This window comes from Dermacentor variabilis, chromosome 6 (assembly GCF_050947875.1).
Source record: "Dermacentor variabilis isolate Ectoservices chromosome 6, ASM5094787v1, whole genome shotgun sequence".
Classification (NCBI taxonomy): domain Eukaryota; kingdom Metazoa; phylum Arthropoda; class Arachnida; order Ixodida; family Ixodidae; genus Dermacentor; species Dermacentor variabilis.
In genome coordinates, this window is record NC_134573.1 from 154835640 (window position 1) to 154860653 (window position 25014).

The window sequence follows — 25014 nt, forward strand, 5'->3', positions numbered from 1 at the left end:
TTGACAGTGTCCGTTTTCTGTCCGTACGTTTTTCTAATGATTATCTCTTTTCGGTGTCGCGGAAGAAATTGTACAGGGATGTAGTTGACATGATTATGCCGGTTCCGATGTACAGAGCCATAAACAGTGGAGGACAGGGAAACGACGTGTTAAAGCGTGTCAAGAAAATGCAGGTGCAGCCAAGCACTAAATCCTTTTTCTTTAAGTTGCATACCGGAACTATGCCGGTACGGGCCTTTTTACAAGAGAAGGGTTTTTATTTACCATGGGGAGCAAACTGCCTTATATGTAAACAATTAGAAACAATTGACCATGTTTTTTTGCATTGTTGGGCAGGGGTTTTCTTTTGGGACGTTCTTCAAAGAACACTACAGAAAGAATTGCCTTTAAGCCCATTAGGTATTAGATTTTTGACGGTAGAAAATGAGGATGGCATGCCATTGGACTTAATCATGCTAATGGGCCTCCACTGTTTATGGAGGGCTCGAATGGCCGGTTTCTTTTGTGAGCCTGACAGCCGGCCTGCACGGCTGCTCTTCCGGGAAGTTATTTCCAAGTTCATTGATGTAATTAAAGAACAAGAATGTCCTCCGGATTGGCTGGCGAGGATTGAGCCCCTCGCCACATTAAAGGAATTTTAAACTTGACATGGCCAGCCACAATGTCACTGACCGCACAATATGCATGCGCACAAAGTTGAATGTGTGTGAGTGTATATTTATGTATCGCTTACCTTATTTCAAGAAATGATGCCCTTTTTGTTAGCTAGGTGAAACTTCCGGCAATAAAGAAAAAAAAATGGCGTGGCATAGTGGTAAGGTGACGGGCTTGGAGTCTGCAGGTCGGACGTTCGAATCCTTGTCGGAGCAGTTTTATTTTTACGTTTTTTTTCTTTTTTATTGCACTAAAGCGCTCTTTCTTGCTTTCTGTATTCCAAAAAATATATACGGTGTGCAGGCACCGCATATTTAACGTGCTAGAGCTGTTTTTCGCACGAGTAGCCAGTGCCTCCCAGTACACCGCGCCTTCCCAGCGCCCCAGCGTCCTGCGCGCTGCACTGGGCCCATAATCCGGCGCACTGGGTCCCAGTGGCGGTGGTTTTTGCAATAGGGATATCATCGCCTTCGCCTGAACATCGCCAATGGAAACGGCTTACGGTACCGCCTCGGTCAAGTGACAAGTCCACACTGCAACAACTCCTCAGTTGAAACCGTGGAGCATATCTTGTTTGAGTGTTGAGCGTATGCAGACGAGCGTGCGTTGTATGAACACTGCATGCATTCACACACACAGAGACCTTTATCATTTGACTTCGTCTTAGGCCCTTTAGCCTGCCTCACGCAACACAGGCATGCGATGAACTTTTTATTCACAATACTTAGAAAACATTGGTCAACTCGACAAACTTTAGTTCTACTCTGTAACCCTCATGCACCTTTCACGCGACGAATTCTATCACCTCATTGTAGGATGGTGCATACATTGAAGGACTCTATACCATTGCACGCCGTTGACCATGAGTCAGAAAACTCAGTGCCCAATTTTTTTTAACTTATTCCTTTTTTTGCGCCTCCCTCCTCCTCTTTCTCTCCCCAATTCCCTTCCCCACGCAGAGTAGCATGTCCGCGATGTCTGTACGCCGGTTAAAATCCCCGCCTTTCAAAAAAGGCCTCCCTCTCTCTTCTCTCTCTCGCACACACAAACATGCATTCTGGTTATCATATCATATTGTCGTTCGCGTTTCTCTCTCATATCTTTCTTTGGTTTCATATTGGGTGGCTGGCTATATGACAGTGGTTACGCACGGAGTGCTTATCGTCACCATAAAAATACAGCTTCCTGAAAATCTGCAGCTGGTCTTCTGTCATGCAGTTAGCGCTATACGCCTTCCTTGTGTCACTAAAACAACAACAACAACAACAACAACGTTCTTTCAGAAAAGAGTGTTTCTTCCGGCAGCGCAACACGGACGAAGGTCGTATCGTATCGCGCTAGTATCGGGCACTTCCTCTTGTCCTTCGTCCTGGTTGCGCTGCCCGCCCCTAGGAATATGTTCAGTCACCAACTCGCCCAGCTGGCTGTGTTAATTCAGTTTGTTTCTTCCCTTCTGCTACCATATATATATATATATATATATATATATATATATATATATATATACTTGTTTTAGCCACAACGCACACACGATGCTGGGAGCTGACTTCCGTGCTTAATCAGAAACAGAGAAGCAGGTGTTCCCAGTGCGGTTAGAGCTGGACAATGACTGTTCTCTCAACGATACGCGCATGCCGAACAACACACTCCATAATAACGCCAGTCGGTCTTATTAGCCGCTTGCGTACACATGCGTGCGCGCTTGCGCTGAGCGTCAGTTGCTATGTAAGGACTTCTGCGGCATAAAGCCGCCAGATAACTTAGTCACCGCCACGCCAAGGCGGTCACCACAAGCACCACCAATCAATGGAAAGCAAAGAACCAACATCCTGAAATAACAGCGACACTGAAAAGAATAACACAAAAAGAAAAGGAAAAAGGAAAACTAGGCAAATAACCAGGAGAGCCGAGAACACGGGCACCCGACAATTACCGGCAAACCGAGCGTCAAAACACGCCTGGAGGCAACAAAAACGCCGCCCTGTCCTGCAGCGATGAATTCGCCCAGCCCGCGCCGCCGCGAGCACACGTACACACTAGATGCCGAAGCTGGCTGCTTTCTGCGTGCTTCTCTTTCTGGTTTGCCTTCATTGTTTTCATCCCCTGTCTTTCTCGCCCGCGTGCGTTTCTATCTTTGACGCGGAGCGCGGTTCCTTCACAGCTCCCCGAAGCGTTTATTCAATCTGGGACGCATCGTGTTTTACAACCCATATCTCCCCATGGTGTGCGAGATGAACAAAATAAAGGGAGCGGCGCAGGCACAAAGAAGTGATGCCGGGATGCGAGGGCGGGGGAGGAGTAACGAGGAAAAGCTGGCTCACCGGAGCAGGGAGGGTGTCAGGGGAGAGAGAGCACAAGACGCGAGCAAAGATGCAGTGCAGGAAAGTGAAACGCCGGGCGGCATAGAGAGCGATACGAAAGCTACGGTGCAGCGAGAAGAACGCACGTTATAACAAAAATAGAAGACAGAGCGCAGCAGGCAGCGCGCGCGTACAATGAAATGCAGTGGAACGCAGGAATGGAAAGCGGCTTCTCGTGCGTAAAACGACGAAGAAAGAGCGCGAAAAATAAAAGAAAAAGATGTTGAATGCAGGGAAGAAGCAACGCATACAAGGACGCTGGAATACTTCAAATCCATGCAGCGTGTTGTGGGCTGCAATGAACAAGCGCTGCGCCAAAACCAAGCAGGAGGGTGGAAGGAAAGCAAAGGAACAGCAAAGAAAACATACAATCAAAAAAGAAAGCAAGTCGCGGCAGGAGGAAAAGCAGGAGCGAACGCGAAAGCTATTTAGCCCAGCCGAAAGTACTGGCCACTCTTGGGTCCGGTTTTATGGCCTTGTAAAACAGAAACCGAGCACTCGGATGAGAAGCCACGACGAGAGAGAGTGGAAGAAAGAGAAATAGAAAAAAGAAAGGCGCGAAAATGCGGAAGAAAACCTAAAAGTCCCACCACTCGCAACACCGCCTCGGGAGTCGGCGACGTACGCCAGCGCGACAAGGACAAGGATTGCGACAAGGATCGCGGTTCGCAAAGGAACGCCGCGAGGTGGAGAGGTTCCTACGGCACGCATAGACCGGAGCGTAGCAGTGCGCTGGTGAGGCAGAAGGAACGGCTAGAAGTCACAAGGGCGGGGCTGTATAGAAAAGGGAGGAGAAGAAGGGCACAAAACCAAGACAGCGCCGCAGGCGCCGGCTGGAAGCCGTCATTGTTTGGCGGCACAGCGAGGCGCCGAAACCGGCGCGTGCCTTTAAGGTCGCGTGCTCGGCGACCGACCTTTCTCGGGCGGCGAACAAACAAGCCTGAAGCCCCTATAGCAAGCGTGGTCACCGGCTTGCGAGAAGACGCAGGCTAGGAGTAAAGACAACGTCTCAGTTACGTGAAATCGTGGGTATCGTTCTGCTGTCCCACGTTGACGTACTGGCCACATTACAAACTTGGAATCGACACCGGTATTACGCGGGAAGCAAGTTTAGAACACACTCGTATCAGAGTGCTGGACTTAAACTTCGCTGCGAGGTCGCTTGAGGTGGTCGTAGTTGATGTTGTACTGCGTAGACAGCCATGGTTTGAGAACATTGTTCCACGGAAGTTTTCAAAGCTGCACTGCTCCCCGTAAAGCACAACTTAGCAGCTCCCACTCCTCCCTATTGCCATACCTCGTTCATCCTTCTGCACGGGCGTTAACCCCGCGCACGTGTGATGCCAAGACGTGGTGCAAGAACATCAGTTCACCGACATCTGTATTTCAGGTTGTAATATGATTTGCCTGACACAGCAACAGCTGTGTACCCACGTGTGCCAAACGTAACGCAAGGACACATGATTCATACAAGAATACACACACACAGAAATGGAAGAAATTTGCCGGTGGATTCAACGTAAAGCTGCAGTTACCCTTCACCTCACACGGAACCACCTATGGCGCGTCGAAGTTTAATCAAGTACACAGGTATCGTACCTCAAGCGCAATTATTTTGGTCTTCTCCGCCCGTCTGATTTTTCTCATTTGAGTTTTGTTCGTCTACAACAGAACTCTACAAACTCAACGTCATCAGCTCACTGTATACGTCCATCACGAGACCACATGCGCAGATACAAACATTGGCTGACACTGACACCTTCAGCTCGCTTCGTATCTGCTGCGCACTTGTTTCTAATTTCTGAGCGATTCCCCGCGTACTCTGTGCTTTATTCTTGCTTACCCTCGCCCCACCCCCTCTCTCTCTTTCTCCGTCGTTCTTTTCATCGCTTTATCTGCCTCGTATTGGCTCTGCCTCCGTCATTTCCCCCACTTGCGAGGAAAAAGAAAAGAAGGCCACGGGGGCGCAAGCCTCCTGGCTGTTTTGCCTTTTTTTACCGCCCGCTACACCGCCGCGGTCCTCACGGCCTGGTGTCGCGCGCTGTCGCCTCGCTGGCTGCATTTGCCGCCCGCGCTTCTGAGAAGAGAAAGAGAACAACAACACCCCATGGAAGGAAGGGCGGCCGTGTGCGTACTGGGCCTGGTTTTACGGTCGTCGCCGGTGCCACACGCCGCCACCGCCGCCGATGCGTCGCGCCTCCGGTCGCCTCGGGGCTAGCGCGCGCGGCTGCAACACTCAGGCTGGGCCACTTCATTTAGTGCAGCCAGGCTGGAGGAGGAGGAGAGGAAACGTCACCCAGCGGAAGCGAAGAAACGCGCGCGAGCCGGCGCACACAAAACGACGACGCAAAACCAGATGGCAACAATGGAAGAAAAAGAAAGGAAGAAGTGAGAGGGGGGTTGGAATAAGGAAAGAAGAAAACACACACACACACACGAACAGTTGTGTAGCAGGAACAAAAGTGCGAGCTCGGGCACGCGTTCGCCCTCAGTCTTTTCCTCCGCGAAAACCGGTGTGCGGCGGCCGGTTTGGTATTCCGCTCGGGTTGATACTGCACAACACGTGCAACATGCTTCACTTTGTTAGTCACTTTCCTTTTTCTTATTCTTTCGATCTCTCTCTCTCTCTCTCTCTCTCTCTCTCGCTCTGTCTCTCACGTTCAGGGAATTACCCTTGGTTTGCGTGCTGTCCACATGGCAAGTGCATTTGGCCCTCTCTCGTTGCTGTTTCCTTCCTTTCTTTCGGGTGTTTTCGTTTCCGAGGCGTGAAAGACCCTGGCCGGCGACCAGCTTTGAGCAGTGGCTTAACGAAATTTTGCCAAAAGGAAAGACCGCTGTCATGCACTATTGACACCTGTAACACGAATACATAGTTGCCTTTTATAGGTTGCCGCATGTCACTCAGAACGTTTAAGCGGCGTAAGACTCGATGTAGTGGTAGTAGTAGTAGTAGTAGTAGTAGTAGTAGTAGTAGTAGTAGTAGTAGTAGTAGTAGTAGTAGTAGTAGTAGTAGTAGTAGTAGTAGTAGTAGCAGTAGAACATTGTTATATACAGAAACCGGACGGGCTCCTACCCCAGTTCCCCAGAGGAAGAAGGGGAGTGAAAAATAGAGTTTGTCCGGCAGAGGGGTGCCACTGTTACAGCGCCCCACTGGCACGGGCCATCCGCTCAGCCCGTTGGATCAATCGTAGCTGATCTTCCAGGGTCGGGCTAGACAGCAGCGCCTCCCATTCGGTCCATGTGCCATTTGTTTCATGCTCTTTGCCGTGCTTTGCACACTCCCATGGGATGTGAAACAGTGTTGGGGTTGCTCCACACCACGTGCACATGTCTCTATATATGCCGTGGTGTAAATCGGTTGGAGAGTGGGCAGATTTATTTATTTATGTGTTCGTCTGTAATCTTCGCAACACGGTTGTCTCCGCAGCGCTGAGTTTGCCGTGCGGAGCTGAATAGATTTTTCTATTTTCTCTATGTATGTTATAATTGTTGCGTATCAAGGGCCTAGGGGTGTAAGGCTCTCTATTGCAGAGTGCAGGAGGCTTTACAAATCCCCGAAGCCTCGATGTCACAAGAGAAAACGCGTGATTGCGCCGATCTCCAATTGCTATAGTGTGAAGCGTAATTGTTACATTGCTATGAAAAAAAATAAGAAAACTATGGCTAAAAAGAAGCTCGGGAATTGTGCTGATGATATGACGACGGCAACATTACGAGTTTGTTTGTCGTAATCGCCGTGTATATAGACTGTGTTGCAAATACCTGCAAATAATATATTGGTGCGAAACCTTTTGTGCGACCAGGCGCGGTGGTCAACTTCTGCGCACGATGTCAACCGAATTTCATTTTGAGGGAAGCCATTGCAACCGCAAGCAGAAAGTCAACTCGAGATGTTGCACCGAGCCGGTGGCTGAATCGAACCCACGAGGTGGCATATGCGCACCACAGGCATGATATGGGCGGCACCATAGACAGCATAACTGGAATTTAGCTCATCGTTCTGCAAGGTCACACAAATCTGCTGGATCTTTTCTTTGTTTGTTTGTTTCCCTTTTTTCTTTTTTTGCACCGTTTGCCTCCTCATGGGCAGCTACATAAAAAGTGCCCTCACATGGTCTCAGATTAGGAAGCTGGGTTGCGAAAGATGTTCACAATTAAGAGTCATGTGAATAGGCGATGATTTGTTGAGCGCTTATCTGTTTCCTTTCCGGGAAAGGAGTTACACGTCCCACCATTTCAAATATCAGTTCATCAAACCGGGTTCGCATTCATCAGCGGTCGTGGAAATGCACGCTACGAAACTAAACGCGGTCGATGAGCTATTGCATCACGTATTATATCATTATTATTACTTGGTTCGAAAACATACATGCATTTGAGAGGAAAGAGAAAGCGAGGAGCAGGATGGCAACTGCCACCAGACGGGGCACTACGCCAGCCTTATACTCTTCAGAAGGGAGGAGACAGAAACATAGAAATGGAAGGTAGACGTACCTGAAGGAAAATAAGTAAATTTGTCTTATCGGCGTATCTGAGAGGAAATAGATGAGACAGATTTACTTCTTAAGAATCAGTTCAGAAGTTTATACACGTATCTTCTGCTATATGCGCGTGCATGATTCAAAAGACAGTGCACGTAAGAGATGGTGGCCATTAAAAGAAAAGGAAGAGGTAAGTGCAGTGCCGTAACTATCTCCCATGTGAGAACACCTCAACGGTACTGCACGGACATGGAAGAAAGGGGAATAAAAAGAGTTGAGAGTTAAGAAGAAGGTATATGTCAAGATAGCGCTGTAATATCTGATGCCCCTATCGTATATATTCAATTTGCCATAGCGATCGCAGTTGTGGATTATTCACAGCACTGGAAAGTCTTTGCATCTGCAATGTGCATCGCAACCTGAAGCTATATATTCCGTTCATAACATAGAAAACAACGGTATACGAAGGTTGGAGAGACGTTTCATAATGTTTGCATTTGCGACCAGAAGTTGTGCGTCACAGATGAAGAAAAGGCATAGGTACACGCGTAATGTAAATCGACGTACAAATGAGTGCCATATTTTAGTATCGCAGAATATGCCTTATTTATTACATTGAAGGCCTCACAGATATTAACGTATTTTACCGCCAATCGAGCGGAGTGGCCCGTTTCTGCGACTATAGTGGCCACCGTATACTACAGCAGTTCCGCTCGCGACCAAGACATGATACGCGTCGCATACTGCATCGAAGCAAAAATGTCCACAAATAGTACGTGATAAGCAATACTCGTAATTAGCTTCCATGGCATTGCCTGCTACGTATGAAACGAAGTATAAGCATCAATTGAAGTCACAGCGCTGGATTGACAGGGATGTGAAAGACGACAGTACGTCCTGTCGTCTTTCATGTCTTCATGTTCCTGTCATTCTAGCGCTATGACTTCAATTGATACAGCGAACCAAGTAGCCTAAGAATCTGCACTCTTTGAAGTATAAACAGGCTGATCATCGACGCAGTGCTTCGTGCTATACCGACAACGTAGATCAAATGCAGCCGCGGAGGCTCTGCAGTAAGTTTTTGTGGTCGTGCAATCATCGTTTCTGTCATCATCATCTTCGATTCTACGTTTATCCATCGGCGTTATATTAGTTGTCGTCATCGTCGCAAAGGACGCCTAGTGAGCGCGCAATTTAGACTTCTCGTATAGGTCATGCACAAATTCGCTGATTCATCACTCGATCCCAAAGTTCGTGCGCATTGCAAGGTACTTCAAGTTTCGTTGTTTCTACGCGGTTTCACTCGCACCGAGTGACCACGTTTCATTGCTGACACGTTACTGTTTTCGAGTTAGAGCTTGGAACGTGACGTACATTGTACAAGTCGTTAGACATTAGAAAAGACAGCCTTGTTTTTGGCTTTCAAAACAGGCTCTAATTAGGCACCTATATACCATGCCAGCGCCCACGCACACGTGCAGATATATACAAATCCACTAAGTGGCCCCGCAATAAGAAGGCGCCCATTTCCTGGCGCACCGATTCTGATGAGCAGTAAAAGAAGAAACGACAAAACTAGAAACGAAGTCCCACACGCTGTGCCCGGTTCAGGGGCAGTCACCCCACTGCGGTCGCTTTCTTTCTTTCTTTCTTTCTTTCTTTCTTTCTTTCTTTCTTTCTTTCTTTCTTTCTTTCTTTCTTTCTTTCTTTCTTTCTCTCTCTCTCTCTCTCTCTCTCTCTCTCTTCGAACCACCATGATTGCTATGCGTTACGACCATTCGTTACGCTCGCCGCATTTCGGTTGCCGTGTTCACGAGCTCGTTGCGGCACAGTCGAGTGGCAAGCTTTCTTTCGCGGCCATATAAGCGACCTGCAAGATCATCCGCAACATGAAAAAGATATATATATATATATACCGTTGATGGCGCTAGACAGTGCCGGGACATGGAGGAGAAGAAACATTCTCAGCTACTTTCTTGTCTATAGCTATGCGTGTCGACAGCAGGGGTCACACAAAGAGTCCAAGCCCGGCCAACTTCCCATTTTCCTCGGTGTCCCCGTTCCGCAGAGACGACCGAGAAAGGAATTCGGCCGCTAATTAAACGGCTAGGCCGTTTGTCTGTGCCGGGCGATTCCCGGTGGGGCTAACCGGCAGTCATTGCGGACCCGGGCTGCCGCAGAAGCCTGCAAGTTGCCGGCGCGGAGGAATACTCTTGGACCGTATATGCGTAAAAGGAGCGAGAGAAAGAGGATTGGGCCGGCAGTGAGGGGAGACGAGCCCGGAGACGCTTGAGCGTGCGTGTATGTATGTGTATGTGCGTGCGCGCGCGGCAGAAATTGCATTCCGAAACCTTGAAACCCGCGGTCCGATGGCGTTTCCGAGTCCGTTTCTCCGTTCCTAATGTCCGCGCTCGGAGCCGTAAATGTTCCCAGGATCACGCACGGAATTTTCCGCTCTCCTTTCCTCTCGTCTACGGTGCGCGCTAAACACTGGGCCGTCGTGAACGAACGTTGCCGGTCAGCTGACCGGAACGAACGCAAAGCTTGGATGTTCGCTGCCTGCACTGTGACACAAGAGCGGCCCTCACAGTTCCCCCGGAGGAACCAGGCAGGTGAATGAACGATTGCTGAGCTTCCTCGAATCGGTTCTTTTGGTTTCGCAGATTTTTTTCGTCTGGTTGAGACTGTTCCAATTGAAGAAACAAATCGAAGGAAAACGCGGCCGGCGATGAAAGAAGCGATGCTACAATAGTCCCTAGACAGGCTTCTTTTATTAATATAAATATAGAGAAATCCTTTCGACAGGCCCTTCTGAAAGTGCACTGATAACTGATCTCATGAAGGAAGCAACAGTATTTGAACTTATTTTCCCATCTCCCACTTTCAGTTTCGTTCCTTTGCATTTTCTATTACGGCTGCAGTCGACGTGCAGTAGATCTGGCAGACGAAATGCTATAAAATGCGGCTGCTGCCGTCTACCGAGTTAGGACGGAAGTAGCGGCATTTGGCGCTAACGGGCGGTACCAATGCATCAGGACCAGCGCCACAACTGCGGGGTGGTTTAAGAAATCCTGACTGCCCGCCCCCCCCCCCCCCCGCCAGAAATTTTCTCATGCTTTAACTTTTAGGAAGATACTAAAATATATACACCCCTCCACAGGGACCAACAGTTTCCAAAATTTTTCAAACACTGCAACTTTCCTGATATTACTTCCCTCCTCTTCCTTTGAAATTCCCTTGAGACTTCCCAAAATCACCTCAGCGCTCCCTCTCCCGCCCGCCTTATCGGTCGCAGTATCTTGTTACGAATGGTCGTAAATAACACGTTTATGATCAACCGCTAACATCTTGGCCTCCAGCAAGCCCTCAGTAACCTAGACATTCTGCGCCGTCGTTACCAGGTGAATTCGCAGCGTGCATATCAGCTACTACGCACCATGTCTGACAGAGGGAACGAACGATCGCTGCTCCGAAGGCTCCATAGAGTATTACAAGCTACAGTGCCGCCTATATACGCTCGATAGCCTTCATGCGTGCTTGCCAATGTTCAAAGGACGCGCAAAGATTCGCAGATGGGCGCTGGCGCTATTATGTCTCTCGTGACTCATATATATGTATGGATTACTCGTTTAGGTACAACTAATTTAAAAGTACCCTCCAAATATTATATGTGCTATGTGCTTAATTCACACACGAAAATAAGCCAGTATAAATTTTTCAAAATGGCCGGCGTTTCTACATGCAATACCCCGTGTACGGCTCCCCCCGAAAAAAAATCCTGGGTATGGCACTGATCGGTACATCTTATGCAAGACAAGTGCTTGTCCCATCGCTTCTTTCTTTGTGACGATCGCCTCCCTACGCGTACTTAATTTCACCAAATAAAGTCGCAAGAACTCGCTAAACTTTCGGCAATACTTAGTCAGTTTTACGTCCTCGCGCGATGTGCGCCCGAGATTTCGCGAGTACAACGTCGCAGTTTGCGGGAAATGAACAATTCACCAAGGAGACTCAGTAACACCAACGTACTGGTGACGCGCGCTGATTTTTGCCGGGGCAGCTATGCCTGTGAGGATTAGGCCGCTTGGATAAGTATCGCTCATACGGGTCGGACCGCAAGACCTTAAGTCCACCGATAAACTTTCTTATCGTATAGCTAAACATGTTCGTTGTTGCGCGCTCGACATATCCTACGCCTCGTGCCAACCTAGCTTTTTTTTCTGTCTTTTGTTTTGTGCAAAACTCAGCCACCTTGTGACAAAGTTCGCCCCATTTTGAAGCGTGAAATTGAGTTTGGTGGGGCATCCCGCTTTAATTTGGGAAGATGGTTTCTGCTGCGACCTGCAGTTCTTTATGGGAATTCGGAAAATAGTATCAGGAGCCGCCCACCAAGTCACCAGCTTTGATTACTCCCGTCTCCGAGATCGACCCAGTTGATCAGTGAGAAACTAAACAGCACGCACACAAAAACCGGGTAGGTAGTCTAAGAAAGTTAGGCATTAAAAAAAAGGGTTATGCATTTGAAGGCGGATATTCGGTTAACTGAGCATATTTACGTAATGTTTGCTTCACCGCGTGATTCTGTTCAGAACAAAGCCGGCCGGCCACACATCTGTAAGGTCTCATAAGTACGGCCATATAAAAATCGATTCATCGGCGCCGCGAACGCTTCGTCCATCAATACTCGGTGACAAACACACGCCATACATCTCACCCTCGCCGCATGTCTCGACCAATCAGCTCGCTTTAAGTTAAAACGCCATTTCCAGCCAACGATGCTCTGCTTCGCTGCAGCAACACATCGACTATCAATAACTTGTTCCGGTTTAGTCTAATTGTGTTGTAAAAACGAATAACGAATAAGCTTTCTAGTATAGTTTCATTGATTCCGAACTTTTAGGAAATGCCACCTGTACCAGATGTACCGCTAACAATAAGCTTTTGCTGCCTAAGCTTTCTACTAATTACGTTTAATCATCATCATCCTTCTGCGCGATCACATTATGGAATCATTTACCCATATTTATAAAATCCGAAGTTTATTTAATCTCATTCAATAATTCATTCAGAGATTATTTGCTAAATTTTGGACGTTCGTGCAGCTTTAGTTGTAGATTTGTGCCCCTATATATGCTGTTTTTTTTTCTCAAGCTCTTCGTTTTTTGCTTTCAGGCGTTCTTATGTTTTTTTTTATTCCGTTATGCTTACTGCTATTCCTTGCTTCATATATCGGTTCTATTGTTCGCGCTGCTGCTAATCCTTGTATTATTCATATGTAATCTTCACCGGGGGTCCCGTTGTAGTCTTGTACATATAGGGACACTCGTGAGTATATTTTATATGCTGTAATTAACCTACGATGTAATAATAATATTAATAAACTGATTGTTTGATTCATCACGGAAAGTGGCTAAAGTGGTAAAGAAGAAACAGTTTAAAATACTAACCGGTTATTTCTTTTTTTTAACTGCATTTGGCGGGATTAATGTACACCTGACGCATAAGTTACCGAAGGGGGATTTCATATTTATTCTGTGCCTTGACATAAGACTAACTTACGTCGCCGCCTAATAACACAAGTGTATGGAGTCAGAGCTAAAGCTTTCCCGATTAACTTGGAAGTAATTTGTTTATTTATTATTTATCATTCTTTATTTGGATAATCTTCTCAAAGTAACGCAGGTGTTATGAGCATGTATGGGTGGGCAAATGTTCCTAACTAATATTGCCATATTCTATTTGGCGGGAAATCGAATATAGACAATATAATTCGTAAATACGAATAGTTCTGTAATAGTTCTCAAATATTTCAATTTGCCAACTGTGCGCGACCAAGCATTAAAATTGCAGCAGAGGTGCGACAAAATTTATCCCCGCTCGACCATATGGTAGAAATTAAACAAGATAAATTTTTCTAGCGGAGCGAGCTGCGTCACTGAGGGAGCCATAGACAGTTTCGGTTAAACCACGGTCATTCGTATTTGCCAGTGTGTCCAGAAACATTGAGTAAACTCCACACCCCCCCCCCCCCCCAACGTTTTCCCCCTTTTTTGCGCAATAAAAGGTTTACCGGTCAGAGCGTCCAATCCATGCAGTTAGTACAATCGGAAGCCGTGACATCGTGCTCACCAAGAGAATGGCACATGTCCATTGTGCCACCGTAATTACCTATAATCCCGCCTTCGCATTTCTTACAAAGAAAGCGCTTCATTGATTCGCAGCTGTGCTGATTCACAAATCAACACTGGCGCTTTGAGAGACGCCGTGCTTTGACCATGTGGGGTTCTTTAAATCTAATCTATAAGTACACTGTTGTTCTTGCATATCACCTCCGCTGTAATGCCTTCGCCGCGGCCATTTATCCAACACGCCACCTCGACCTCAGCATGCAGAACGTCGTAGCCACAGAGCTATACGGCGACGGGTAAGGAAGCAAGTGCGTACCTCTGCATGGAAGTGCGCTGGAGAAATGAAAACCGTCATCAAACCTGACGCTCGCGCGAGGCAAAGTCCTAACGCCGAATGTAGCAGCATATAAGCTAATCACACTGGACGTTGCTTTTCTTTTGTGTACTATGATCAAATAATTCAACATGTTTCTACATCTACATAAAACAGATAGGCAATGACATGAGGTAATCTTGAGAAATTTCGGGCGAAAGTGCAGGTCATCTATACGTATGTGTTATCTGTGTACGAAGTCACATACATATACATTCGCTATCGTTATAGTATGTAAATAAAACTTTTTCTGAAGAGTTTAGAATTTTTGCGTCTATGGTTCTCAAGTTTAATTATTTTGCTGCAAAATGGGCCTCGACATTTATGTTGTTGCGATAGTACTTACACGGACTCTCGAGGCGCCGTCACGCCCGCCACCACCGTGTGGTCCCGGTTACGACGGCACATACGCAGCTATAGCGCCAAGTGATCACGTGATCTGATGTGAGCACGAGGGGAGGGGGGGGGAGGCGGACTTAAGGCACCCAGGCTAATGCCTGGCTTGATAAGTGCGTCACACTGTCGCGACCGCGTCAGTATCATCTCGTCACCACCGAGGTGCGACGACATGCAATAGATAGATAATTTATTATTGCATTTTATTGGCGCAAGGACATCTAAGGCCAAAGAGCGCCAGGACATATGTCTTGATTTAGCAAAATTGCGAATTTAAGACAATGTTTTAAATTAGACGCTTTATAGAGGCCTACGCGTAAGATAGATCTATATATATTAGAGTATCAATTCTAGAAGAATTGTTAAAATAAATATAAGGCCTTAAATGCATTGGCTACAGGCAAACGTGTTAACTGATTGTGGATAGTCCGAGTCCCTTGCTGTACAGTTCTTGCTTACCCAAGAAGTGCAAGAGCTCAGACATACTTTTGTGCATCAGACTGTAACTCCCCTGTGAGGCACAATCTGACGGTTAGGATGGAATGAGATGATTTCTAAAAAGTTAACTTGTGCAAGATGATTAAGCACTCTTTTAAAGTTAAACAGTGCACCCTCTGATAAGAATATCTAGGTATAGGGGGGGGGGGGTGAGTACGGTCCCCTGAAATGAGCCACTCGCTCTCGGTGAAGTTCAGGACATAGAATGAGGACATGTAGGACGATTAGGTTCTCACCGCAGCGTCTGCACGTCGAAGGGTCAGTTGCAGTCAAGAGGCATTTATGCGTGCCATAAGTGTGTCCTATTCTGAGTCGTGCCAGAGTGACTTCGGTGAGCCTATCAAGCTTCAGTGGGAAAGATTTGGTTAACTGCGGTTTAAGCAGGTGCAGCTTATTTTCAGCTTCCTTGTCCCATACAGCTTGTCAATTATTACGGAGCGCCTTTCGTATCGCAGGTTTCATGTCTACACCAGGTACCCACCTTACTTTACCCCTTACCTTACTTATCCCTTACCTTACCCCTTACCTTACTCAACTGTATCTCAATGAGCCGCTTGTTCAGCATTTTTGTCCGCCGGCCATTTCATTGCCTGCGATCGCAGAGTGGCCTGGCACCCAGCATACAAGAGCAAGGTTTAGTTTATACGCTACGTGAATGTGTTTAAGGAGCTTGTTCAATACAGGGTTTTGGCTTGCTTGTAATGCAATGCAATGCCGCTGGCGGAGCACCTCCCCACGCCAGCATTCTGAGATGCCTGCATGGTAGCATCCAGGGCACTGTTTCTGCATTGAAGCCGCAGTTCTCTCGCGCGCTGCTCCACCCCATGATGACATGTCATTAGAACGCCGTAATAGAACCCGAGTGCAACGATAAACTTTAATATATATCTGTCAATGTTACTACCCCTTCCGGTTGAACACATAAACAATGGGCACACTATATAACAGGAAACAGGCGCCTCTCGCTGCCAATTGTACAAACGTACGAGTTAAATCACGCTCGTTCGCGATATGCTGACAGAGACCCTGAATATCACCTTGTTAGCACACACATATCGGAAGTGGTTGGTCTGCTCTCTATCCGAGGTTTCTTCTGCGCCTTTATACTGCCTCCTTGAAAGTTATCTGCCTGGTCTATCGCTACGACCATGTCAATAATGAAAGGCCATAGAAGAACCTATGTGCCAGCATTAAAATATTTTCCGACACAACACACCTCATGCTGCTACGAACAACGTCGTCACATTTACACTGACGGCACTGCGTGTGATAACTTATTCCTGCCATAGCTGTGTGCATTCCATCAAAGGGTGTCTATTTCCCCGAAGCGAAAATTATTTAACAGGTAAGCTGTAGTACGCGCGACAAAAATAAAGAAACGACTACGTGTCAATATAGGCACTCTGTATAGTAATGTGTCCAGAATCAGAACTGGCTGCAATTTCCTCTCACAAACAATTCTAGCAGTGTATATCATAATCAGCATCAATCACCTGGAGTAGCATGTCAAGCGGCCACAGCTGCGCTAACATCTCCAGCATAATAAAGCTTCCATCTCTCTCTCTCTCTCTCTCTCTCTCTCTAGCTTAAAGGCTCCTTGCGAATAGGCACAGGCCCAGAGGCTTTGAAGTTTCATTCGTAATAGCGATGAAAAAGTGCATCGAAGCAGCCTGTCCAGGAGTCTGTACCCACGGTGACTGTTCCTGCCTTTTATAAGAAACATAAACGCAAATATGTGGCAGCACGGTAACTGCGGGATCAAGATCTTGTACACCGTCTCACGAATTGGCGCAGATCTCCAATCCCACGATATGTAAACGCTTTCCTTCTTCCATCATGATGCAAATTAACGGTCTTCTTTCAGCCGCGATTTCTTTCAACCGCGCTTTCAGTGGCAGGCGCCCAGAGAACTAGTTCTCCTACGATACTGAAACTGGTACGCATTTTTTGAAACATTGCTCAGGAACTAAGGATGCGGTATTCATACAAGTCACTATAGTTTGTGAACTATTAATAGGAGAAACATGTTGATTTATTGGAATGCATCGGAAATACTTGAGAAGGGTGAGATATCGTTAGTCAAATATACGGAGCGAAGAACACTTCTTTTCACCGAGACAACACATATCCGCGCAAGGTGAAACAGTATAGTATGACTTGCCCGTGCACATAAAATCGTCAATTCCAGCGGCCTCTGAAAATATGATCATGGCATATAAGAAACGAGTGGAGAAATCCTTATATCCAAGCCATGTAGTACGGAGGTTTCCTTCCAAATAGAAGAAGTGTAACTCGTAGAAGCGGACCTGTCACCCACTTTCACGATTCCTACGACCTGCCTTCTCCCCCCCCCTTGTAACCCCCTTCCGCCCCCCTCGCCAAACTCTATCCCACCCGCCTTCGTCAAAGTGCATCAGCGGCGGGCTGCCCAGCATGGCAAGGCGCCCGTACGGGAAAACGAAACCGCAGGAGGCGAGACGCGGGCGAGGCTCCCATTGGCCGGCGCGACGCACACGTCACTCAGGTCGACCGCCAATCCGCCACGGGGCTGGCCCTCTCCGCGGGCCACGCTCGCCCCGGTGTCAATGAGGCCGGAGCGGCGGTGATCCACATCGCGGCTTCGTCCCCTTCCACTCGCCCTGCCGCACCCCGCGAGGAGCCCGCCAGCAGCGACCGCCCGCAAGAACCGCCTCGCTGCCGCACGCAAAGTCCACTTTTCCGAAGAGCGGCGCATCCACCGTATTGCTTCCGCACTATTTTTTTATTTCCCTTCTCTTCTCCTCCACCGGCTCCCAAGACTCGCACCCCGGGAGAAGTACTCGCCGCCTTTTTCTTTCGCGCTCCTCGGGTGCAGCAACTCGGACCTCTGCCTCTCCGTCGGCGCGCCTGCGCACACCGTATCCGCAAAACTCGGATCGCGCGCTCCGAGCGCGCGGCCCAAACTTTCTTCTGCCGCCTCCCCTCCTCCCGTGCTCTCCACATCCTCCCCACCCTCCCAGTGTTCACGCTCCCGAAAACTCTGTGCGTGCGTGCGTGTGGGACGTTCCGGCCGCGGACTCTCCTCCCCAGCGCGCCGTTTCCCCCTTCTTGCCTTGCAAGCCCGTCGAGAGAGCCCGGTTCGCCGCTGCCCAACCATGCATTTGCCGTGCGCCGTCGGCAACCACCTACAACCCCACCACCACCACCCCGGCCAGCAGCAGCAGCCGCGGGAGACTGTGATACCGGCTCCCATCTCGTCCACGTGTGTCACCCGAGACAGCGGCGGCGTGATGACGACGTCGTCTTCGGCGGCGACGACGACTACGGACCTGGCCTCGATGCTCCCGGGCGAGCGGGCCCTGACGCAGGTGCTCGCCGAGCACCCCGGAGAACTGATGCGAACCGGCAGCCCCAACGTGGTGTGCTCGGTGCTGCCCAGCCACTGGCGCTCCAACAAGACGCTGCCCATGTCGTTCCGCGTGCTGGCGCTCGGTGGCGACGTCTGCGACGGCACGCTGGTGACGCTCAGGGCGGGCAACGACGAGAACTACTGCGGGGAGCTGCGCAACGCCTCCGCCGTCATGAAGAACCAGGTGGCCAAGTTCAACGACCTGCGATTCGTCGGCAGAAGCGGGCGAGGTGAGTTTACGAGCAGGCGGCTCGAACGAGGCACGCTTCCTTTGGCTTTCTGCGTGCGTTGCCACTTTGGCAGTTACCAATCTAAGGTGGTAACAGTGTAACTGCTGCAAGGATGCAAGGAACCACATGTGCTGTTTGACAGCCACACTCTGAAGTGTTTTCAACGTGCTCTCTAGGTATAAGCGGGAAAATGTTCTTGGCCACGTTATCCGACGGACTGGGGTTTCAGTATTTGTGTGCAGGAGGGAAGCTTGTAGTGACGTAATATGCGAAACGTAATATGTTCCGCAACGAGCGTGGACTATTTATTTCTACAACAGGCGAGAACAATTTACCTACACCGCTGAACATTATGTAAGATTGATAAAGTGGCTCTTAAGCATATAGGCACACCGATATGTTGCTTGAAAGATGTTTTATCAGTGGTGTCTTTGAACACAGACGCTGCGTCGAAAGTAACGGTAGTTGCTTCTGCAATTCTCACCACACTGGCACCAACAAGAAACCATCGTAGATATTCCTATAGAACTAGTAGGGTGTACCACTGAGAAAGATTCAGCTACATGTAGACAAAAAAGAAAAAAAAAACTATTTATGATATAACACATCAGTCTGTCGTTTTCTGCTAGAACGGCATGCAGTCGAAATTTCGTGTTCAAGTTTTTTTCCGTATATTTTTCATAATGGTATGACTTATCAGCAAAGTTTTATTTCGCTCTCATACGAAAGACAGAAGCATTCCACTGGGGCGCGCATTTTCTATGCTAATTTTATCGAAGTACGAAACCACAAGTATCATGCTCATTTAATTGATTGCTGCATACAAAAAGTGAAGCTCTCAGGTTTTGTTATCTGTTGATGCCACTACGCGAAAGGTGCGTAATGATTATTGATCATTGCGCCTCTGCGTCTGCAAATATAAAAGTCTTTCGTGGTTATGACGCCTTACCTAGAATCGCGCTGCTATTTTTCTTAACGTATCTGTGTCTGAAAGTGCCATTGATGACGCAAAACTTTGAAACTTCAGAATCCTGTTACCGATTGACGAATACCGTTAGCCGGTATAGGACCACACTGCGCGCTTGTCCCCTGTATTGCGACTAGCATGCGCGGTTAGCACAGCTGGCACAAACGTATACAGTAGTACGACAATGGTGTGAGTTGACATGACAAAGCAGAGTACCTATTAAAAACCGCAGCAGCTGCCTCCATAATTCGATATTCACGCGAAATCAAATCTGGAACAAGTCGTTTGACAACCCACCTTTTTAAACCTAACTGAAGATGTGCGAATACTCTACGTGAAAAGATTACGGAGGCTCATACCACCAAGAAGGAATCAGTTTTCTTGTCTCTACACGTAACCTGTAGCGCTTATCTGTAGTTTGCGCTTCAACGTGCGGACACCACCGTGAACAGTAATTTTAAGCCCTGTTCGTGGATTGTGTAGAAAAATTACGATATTTTTTTTTTTTACCGTCGCCCTTAACATGTAGACATACGACTTGTACCAAGAAAGGCATCCAACATGTTTCCAACAAATTCTCATGCGTTGGAACAGGCGGGGAGCAGCCAACTTTTCGACACGTCACATGTGCCGAGTCGTGCCATGTGACTCCTGCTTCACAGTTTGCGGAAACACCAGCGGAGACGGCAGTACTGCACCAAGGCTTCACGCGTTTTCTTTCTTTCTTCTTTTTTTGTGTATGTGTGTGGAGCAGGCGTAAAACAATTGTAACAGCGACACGGAGAAAAATGAGCTTGAATGTCCGACTTTTCAACGAAGCTCCGGTAAGCGAAAATGACGCAGCCAATTTGGCAAACCGGGTGCTTCTTGTGCTGAAACCTACAAGTTTCGGCTTTTTTATTGTGTAGTTGAGAGTTCGATGGAATATCTTTTGCACGGGTAAAATTATTGTTAAGAACGAAGCAGGTTACAGCCCATTAACAAAATGACGTCTCTAGACCCGTACGGATCCCTTGTTTCCGAAATCATAACCTTGCTGGTGCTCAGATTGTAAACAAGGGATCCGTTAAAATTTCGAAACGACATTTTGTTCTGAATATACAGGGTGTTTATTTAGCTGCACCGAATTTAAAGAATATCGTCTGTGGCAGATAGTACAATTCAAATCCTTGACCAATTACTTCTACGAGAAATCAAAATACTTAAATAATTAGCATAGTTACGTTAATTATTTAAAATTTTTAATATTACAGCCACTATTTCAATCTACGCATTATAGCCGGTTATTTTGTAAGGCGTATCCACTTCGAACGAATTCTCAGGACTGCTCCAATTTCGAAATAGTAATTTTCAATCTGTCTGACGAAATGCCTTGGTGTTCCAGTTACTCTTGTGCTTCAATCAATACAACAGCGTTTTCTTTAAAAAATAACTGGAACACCAATGATTTCGTCGGACACCTTGAAAATGAATATATCGAAACTGGAGCAATCCTGAGAATTCGTTCCAAGTGGATACGCCTATGCGAAATCACCGGCTATAATTCGTAGATTGAAATAGAGGCCGTAAGGTTAATAATTAAAGAGTTAGTTAACGTAATCACGTTAATTATTCAATTAAGTGTTTTGATTTCTCGTAGAAGTAGCGGCCGCCTGATCAAGTAATTCACATCACGGATTAGAATCGTGCTATCGCCTACAGGCAATTTTTAGAAATTTAGTGCACCTAAAATAAAATATCCTGTACATGGTGTTTCAGCCATACATATAGCAAGGCTTTTCAATACGTAAAGTCCAGTTCATGCTAGGTACTGAAGTGAACTTTTCTAGCATTGCCTCTGCTATTACAATTGAATCAATGGTAGACATATTACGGGTTACTGAAGAAAGGTTCGCATAATTTTATCAGCAAGTGCAAACAGAATAGAAAGTTTAGCCATGCTGCCTCGTCGCGTGAAAAATCACCTTGTTGTATACGGAAAATCTTTTCATCCGTTACAACAGAGCAGGTCCAAATCACATAACTGGCATATTACCTTACGAGATAATACGACGCTTGGCATCACTAAAACTTTCTAACATAGCAGCAGACGGGAGAAGTTAAAAGCAGTTACGACTCCTGTTAGAATTCGACGTGACAGTGCCAATGAAAAGCTTTCACTCTAAAGCCCACCTCACAAACACGCGGCGTACGCTGTGGTCAGCCTCCGCGGCTTCCGGTGAAGGGTAAATTTGTTCCCGGAAAAAAGAAAGTCTTCCCGCCTATACTGACCGCGGCGAGCAAACTTCCGAGAAGGGGCTGCCCACAACAGTCATATTGAGCGGAGTCCACCCAGAAGTTGCAGTGGTCATCAGGAAGAACCCTCTTCCATACTGCTTTCAAGCGACTGCGAACAACACCTCCACTCCGGGTCCTCCCCAAAGTGGACAACGAGCGGGGAAACTGAACATGGGATCCAGTTTCAAACGCATCAGGGGTGTATGCACGGCGTAGAAATGCGGTGGCGTGCGGTACGGTGCAGGGTCCGCCGAAAATGAGAGGCGCGTGGGAAGGGGTTCGGGAGATCTAATGACCGCACGCAGCAAGCCGGACCGTCCATTACACGGAGCGAGCAGCGCAGACTGGACACTTCACCACTCCAGCGGGGGTCGTGGAGTCAGCGAGTGGGACGTCAAGCTGATTTGTCGCTGTTTTCTTATCCCGCTGGGCGTGGATGGGGTAGGCATTTACGCTACACAATCTACCCAAATAGGCGACAAAACGGCACCGTTTAGGAACAGTGGACGCTATTCCGGGTGCAGCTCATGAGGAATGGGGAAGACCGGTTTGCCGAAAGGTTTGGCGTCTAAAGCGACGGCGTCGTTAGCTAACGGTCGCCTCCGCGCTGGACATGCGTCCTTTTTTGACGCTTGTACACAAATGGCTCTTCTGCACCGACGGCGGTAGCACGTGGGCTGCGGGGAGCGACGTATAGCCAACATCTATGCGCGAGCCACAATGGTCACGTGCTTGGGTTCACAGGAACGAACCTCTGTGCACGCGACTTCTGTGCAAGTATATGTGTGTGCGTCCGTGCGTCTGAGAGAGAGAAGGAAGATACAATCCACGAGATGGAACGAACGTGTTTTGAGTGGTTCAGCGAACAGGCGATGGCAACGAAGGCTGGTGTCAGCGCATTTGACAAGTCTTTGAGTGGTTCCTTATGCTCAATTGGCTGTTAAGCGAGCTGATGTCAGCGGGGAACGCGCCTAATTTCGGCAACTGTGAAGTGATTGTACACGACATCAAGTTCGGAAACGGATTGTACGAAAGAGCAGTGATACTCAGTATTTCGTTTTCCAGCCATTGGTACACAAACATTTACGACCTCGGTTTATTCTTAAACACCTGCATGGTATGAATCTGAACAAGATGGTCATGTCTTGGTTTCCATAACTGTTTCACGTCTGCTCGGCCGATGGATGGACGTGCTTAACACTGTAACAGGAACGGAATACCGCTCATGCCTACGTACCTATAAGGTGTTGCGCTGCTGAATACTATGACGCGGATTCGATACCACGTGGTGGCGGCGACCGCAGTTGGATTGGGGAACAATGCAAGAAATACTCGAGTTCGCATATATGAGTGTACGTTAAAGCCCAGCGGGTTGTCAAAACAAATCCGGCGCGCTCCTCAGCGACGTCCCTCATAGTATTATTTTGGTGCGCAGCTTTGTCACAGCTGTATACAGCCGTCAATTCAACATCTTTCATAGTAATTTTAAATTCACATTATCTTCGTACACACAGCATAGGAGAGAACAAACGTATAACACATACTACTTAAAGTCCAGCGAAATGCTTTCAAACTGCTCGGCCTGCACTTTCTCATTACGAGGTTCTCTTACCGTCCACTAAAATCGTAAATAGACCAAACACGCAGAAGGTGCTGTCTTCACGGCGGCGCACAGATGGCAATTACGCACCCTCGCGTGCCTCGGCGGACACTAGCGAGCGAGATGCACTCTATAGACTAACGTGCCGTCAACGCGCCCTTCCGTTTCCTCCTCCGCACCTGGATTTAGGAGCGGAATTAGAGCGCATTAAACCTGCACAGTAAGCAGAGAGCAAAGTATGCAGTAGACGGGAATTAGTGTAAACACCGTACGGTTCACAAGCAGAACAGAAAGGACGTCTAGCAAAGTAAAAAATAAAATAAAACTATGGAAGAATGGACGAAGGCATGTAGCGTTTCGTCGCATGCGCTTCGAAATCTCCTAGGCCTAGGGTTCTCTCTCTCTCTCTTTTTTTTTTTTTTTTTTAGGTAAGCGCTTTGTCCGCACCCCGTACGTTGTTCTGTGACGACTGGTTAATCCTTTCGAGGCAGTTCCGGGCCGCGGTTGAACGTACAGATCTGCTCGCGGAGCTCACAGGCAAGTGGACATGTCCAGCCGTGTATAGAAAGCTATAGAGCAATCTGGGGAAACGTGCGGGATTAGAGAAGCCCAGACAGGGGGCGCGCTTGTTTGTACAAGCGTATAGGCAACTTAATTTGTTTAGCACCGAACCAGCTACGGGATGCGCTTGCGCGCAATCACGAAGAGCTTTCCGAGGGATTTGCAATCCGCGCTACAGCCTGGTGCGGTAAAGGACAAGAACGAGTGACGGCGTGTGCGTGTGGAGACACTTTCCCGAGCCTGCCCCGGATGGACATGGCGGCAGATTGTTTTAGTTGGCGAGTTAGTCGAGATAAACAGGAAAGCGAACGTAGCCAGCAGGAGAGCGAAAGTGAGCGCTGCGAGTCCGTCGATATTGTAAGCGATGTGAAATGGAATGCCCCTCTGTGTCGCATTCTGTACTGCGGTGATTCGCTAAGCTGGTAGAGAGAAGAGGGTAAGGATGGAGAGAGAAAGAGCATGACTGACTCAGTGATTGTTGCTGCGAACATCTATAGGAGTCCGATGAAACGCGAGCAGAACGCATGCACTGAATTGCCGTATAGGTGCACGTTCTGCGCATTTGAGGCAGCAAATTGATGACTTAGTTATAACCGCCTCCGCCTACTGCAACGCCAATTTCGCCTTTTCTACAGTAAACCATAGGAAATGCTGGTCGCTGATCACACCGCGCTGGTCACTGATGTCAGGAGAAAGAACGGCAGCAACAACAGAGATGCGGCAAAACTATAATCGTCTCCATTCTGCATCGGCGAGCACGAACTGACGACGGGTATAATGCGGAGAACACCTATACCCTGCCCTTGGTTTCCCAGAGAGAAAAATGAAGAAAGCAAACATTTAGGTGGACTGTGCGTGCGCTGGAATCAGCGGGGGCAAAGATTTCACGTCATTTATATCCTTCTTACTTCCGCACCCGTGGAAAGCGGCCCGGATATCGGACGAGAACTGAGCACCTATTGTTTCCGCCATCCGACGCCGTGGGCATCGCGATCGGCCCTCGATCAGTGCCGTCGCGTGGCAGATATCTATCGGCGTGTAGCCGCCGCACCGCACGCTGGGCCTCGACCCTTCCCGCTGCCGAATTTGTGGGTTGTGCGC

At 48.0% G+C, this 25014-nt stretch overlaps 1 protein-coding gene and 1 long non-coding RNA gene across 4 annotated transcripts in view; one reads left to right on the forward strand and one right to left on the reverse strand.

The window, feature by feature from the left end:
- LOC142584410 (uncharacterized) overlaps window positions 1-25014 on the reverse strand; it is a 207149-nt gene that overhangs the window by 149931 nt on the left and 32204 nt on the right. The gene's annotated exons all lie outside the window — the stretch shown is intronic.
- LOC142585529 (uncharacterized) overlaps window positions 17501-25014 on the forward strand; it is a 38277-nt gene continuing 30763 nt past the window's right edge. Inside the window, exon 1 of one of the 2 annotated variants that reach the window (XM_075696339.1) lies at window positions 17501-18508. In XM_075696339.1, coding sequence (XP_075552454.1) covers window positions 18025-18508 — 484 coding nt within the window. In that variant the 5' untranslated portion in view covers window positions 17501-18024. The remainder of the gene's footprint in view (window positions 18509-25014) is intronic. The other variant, XM_075696340.1, reaches the window with a different exon arrangement.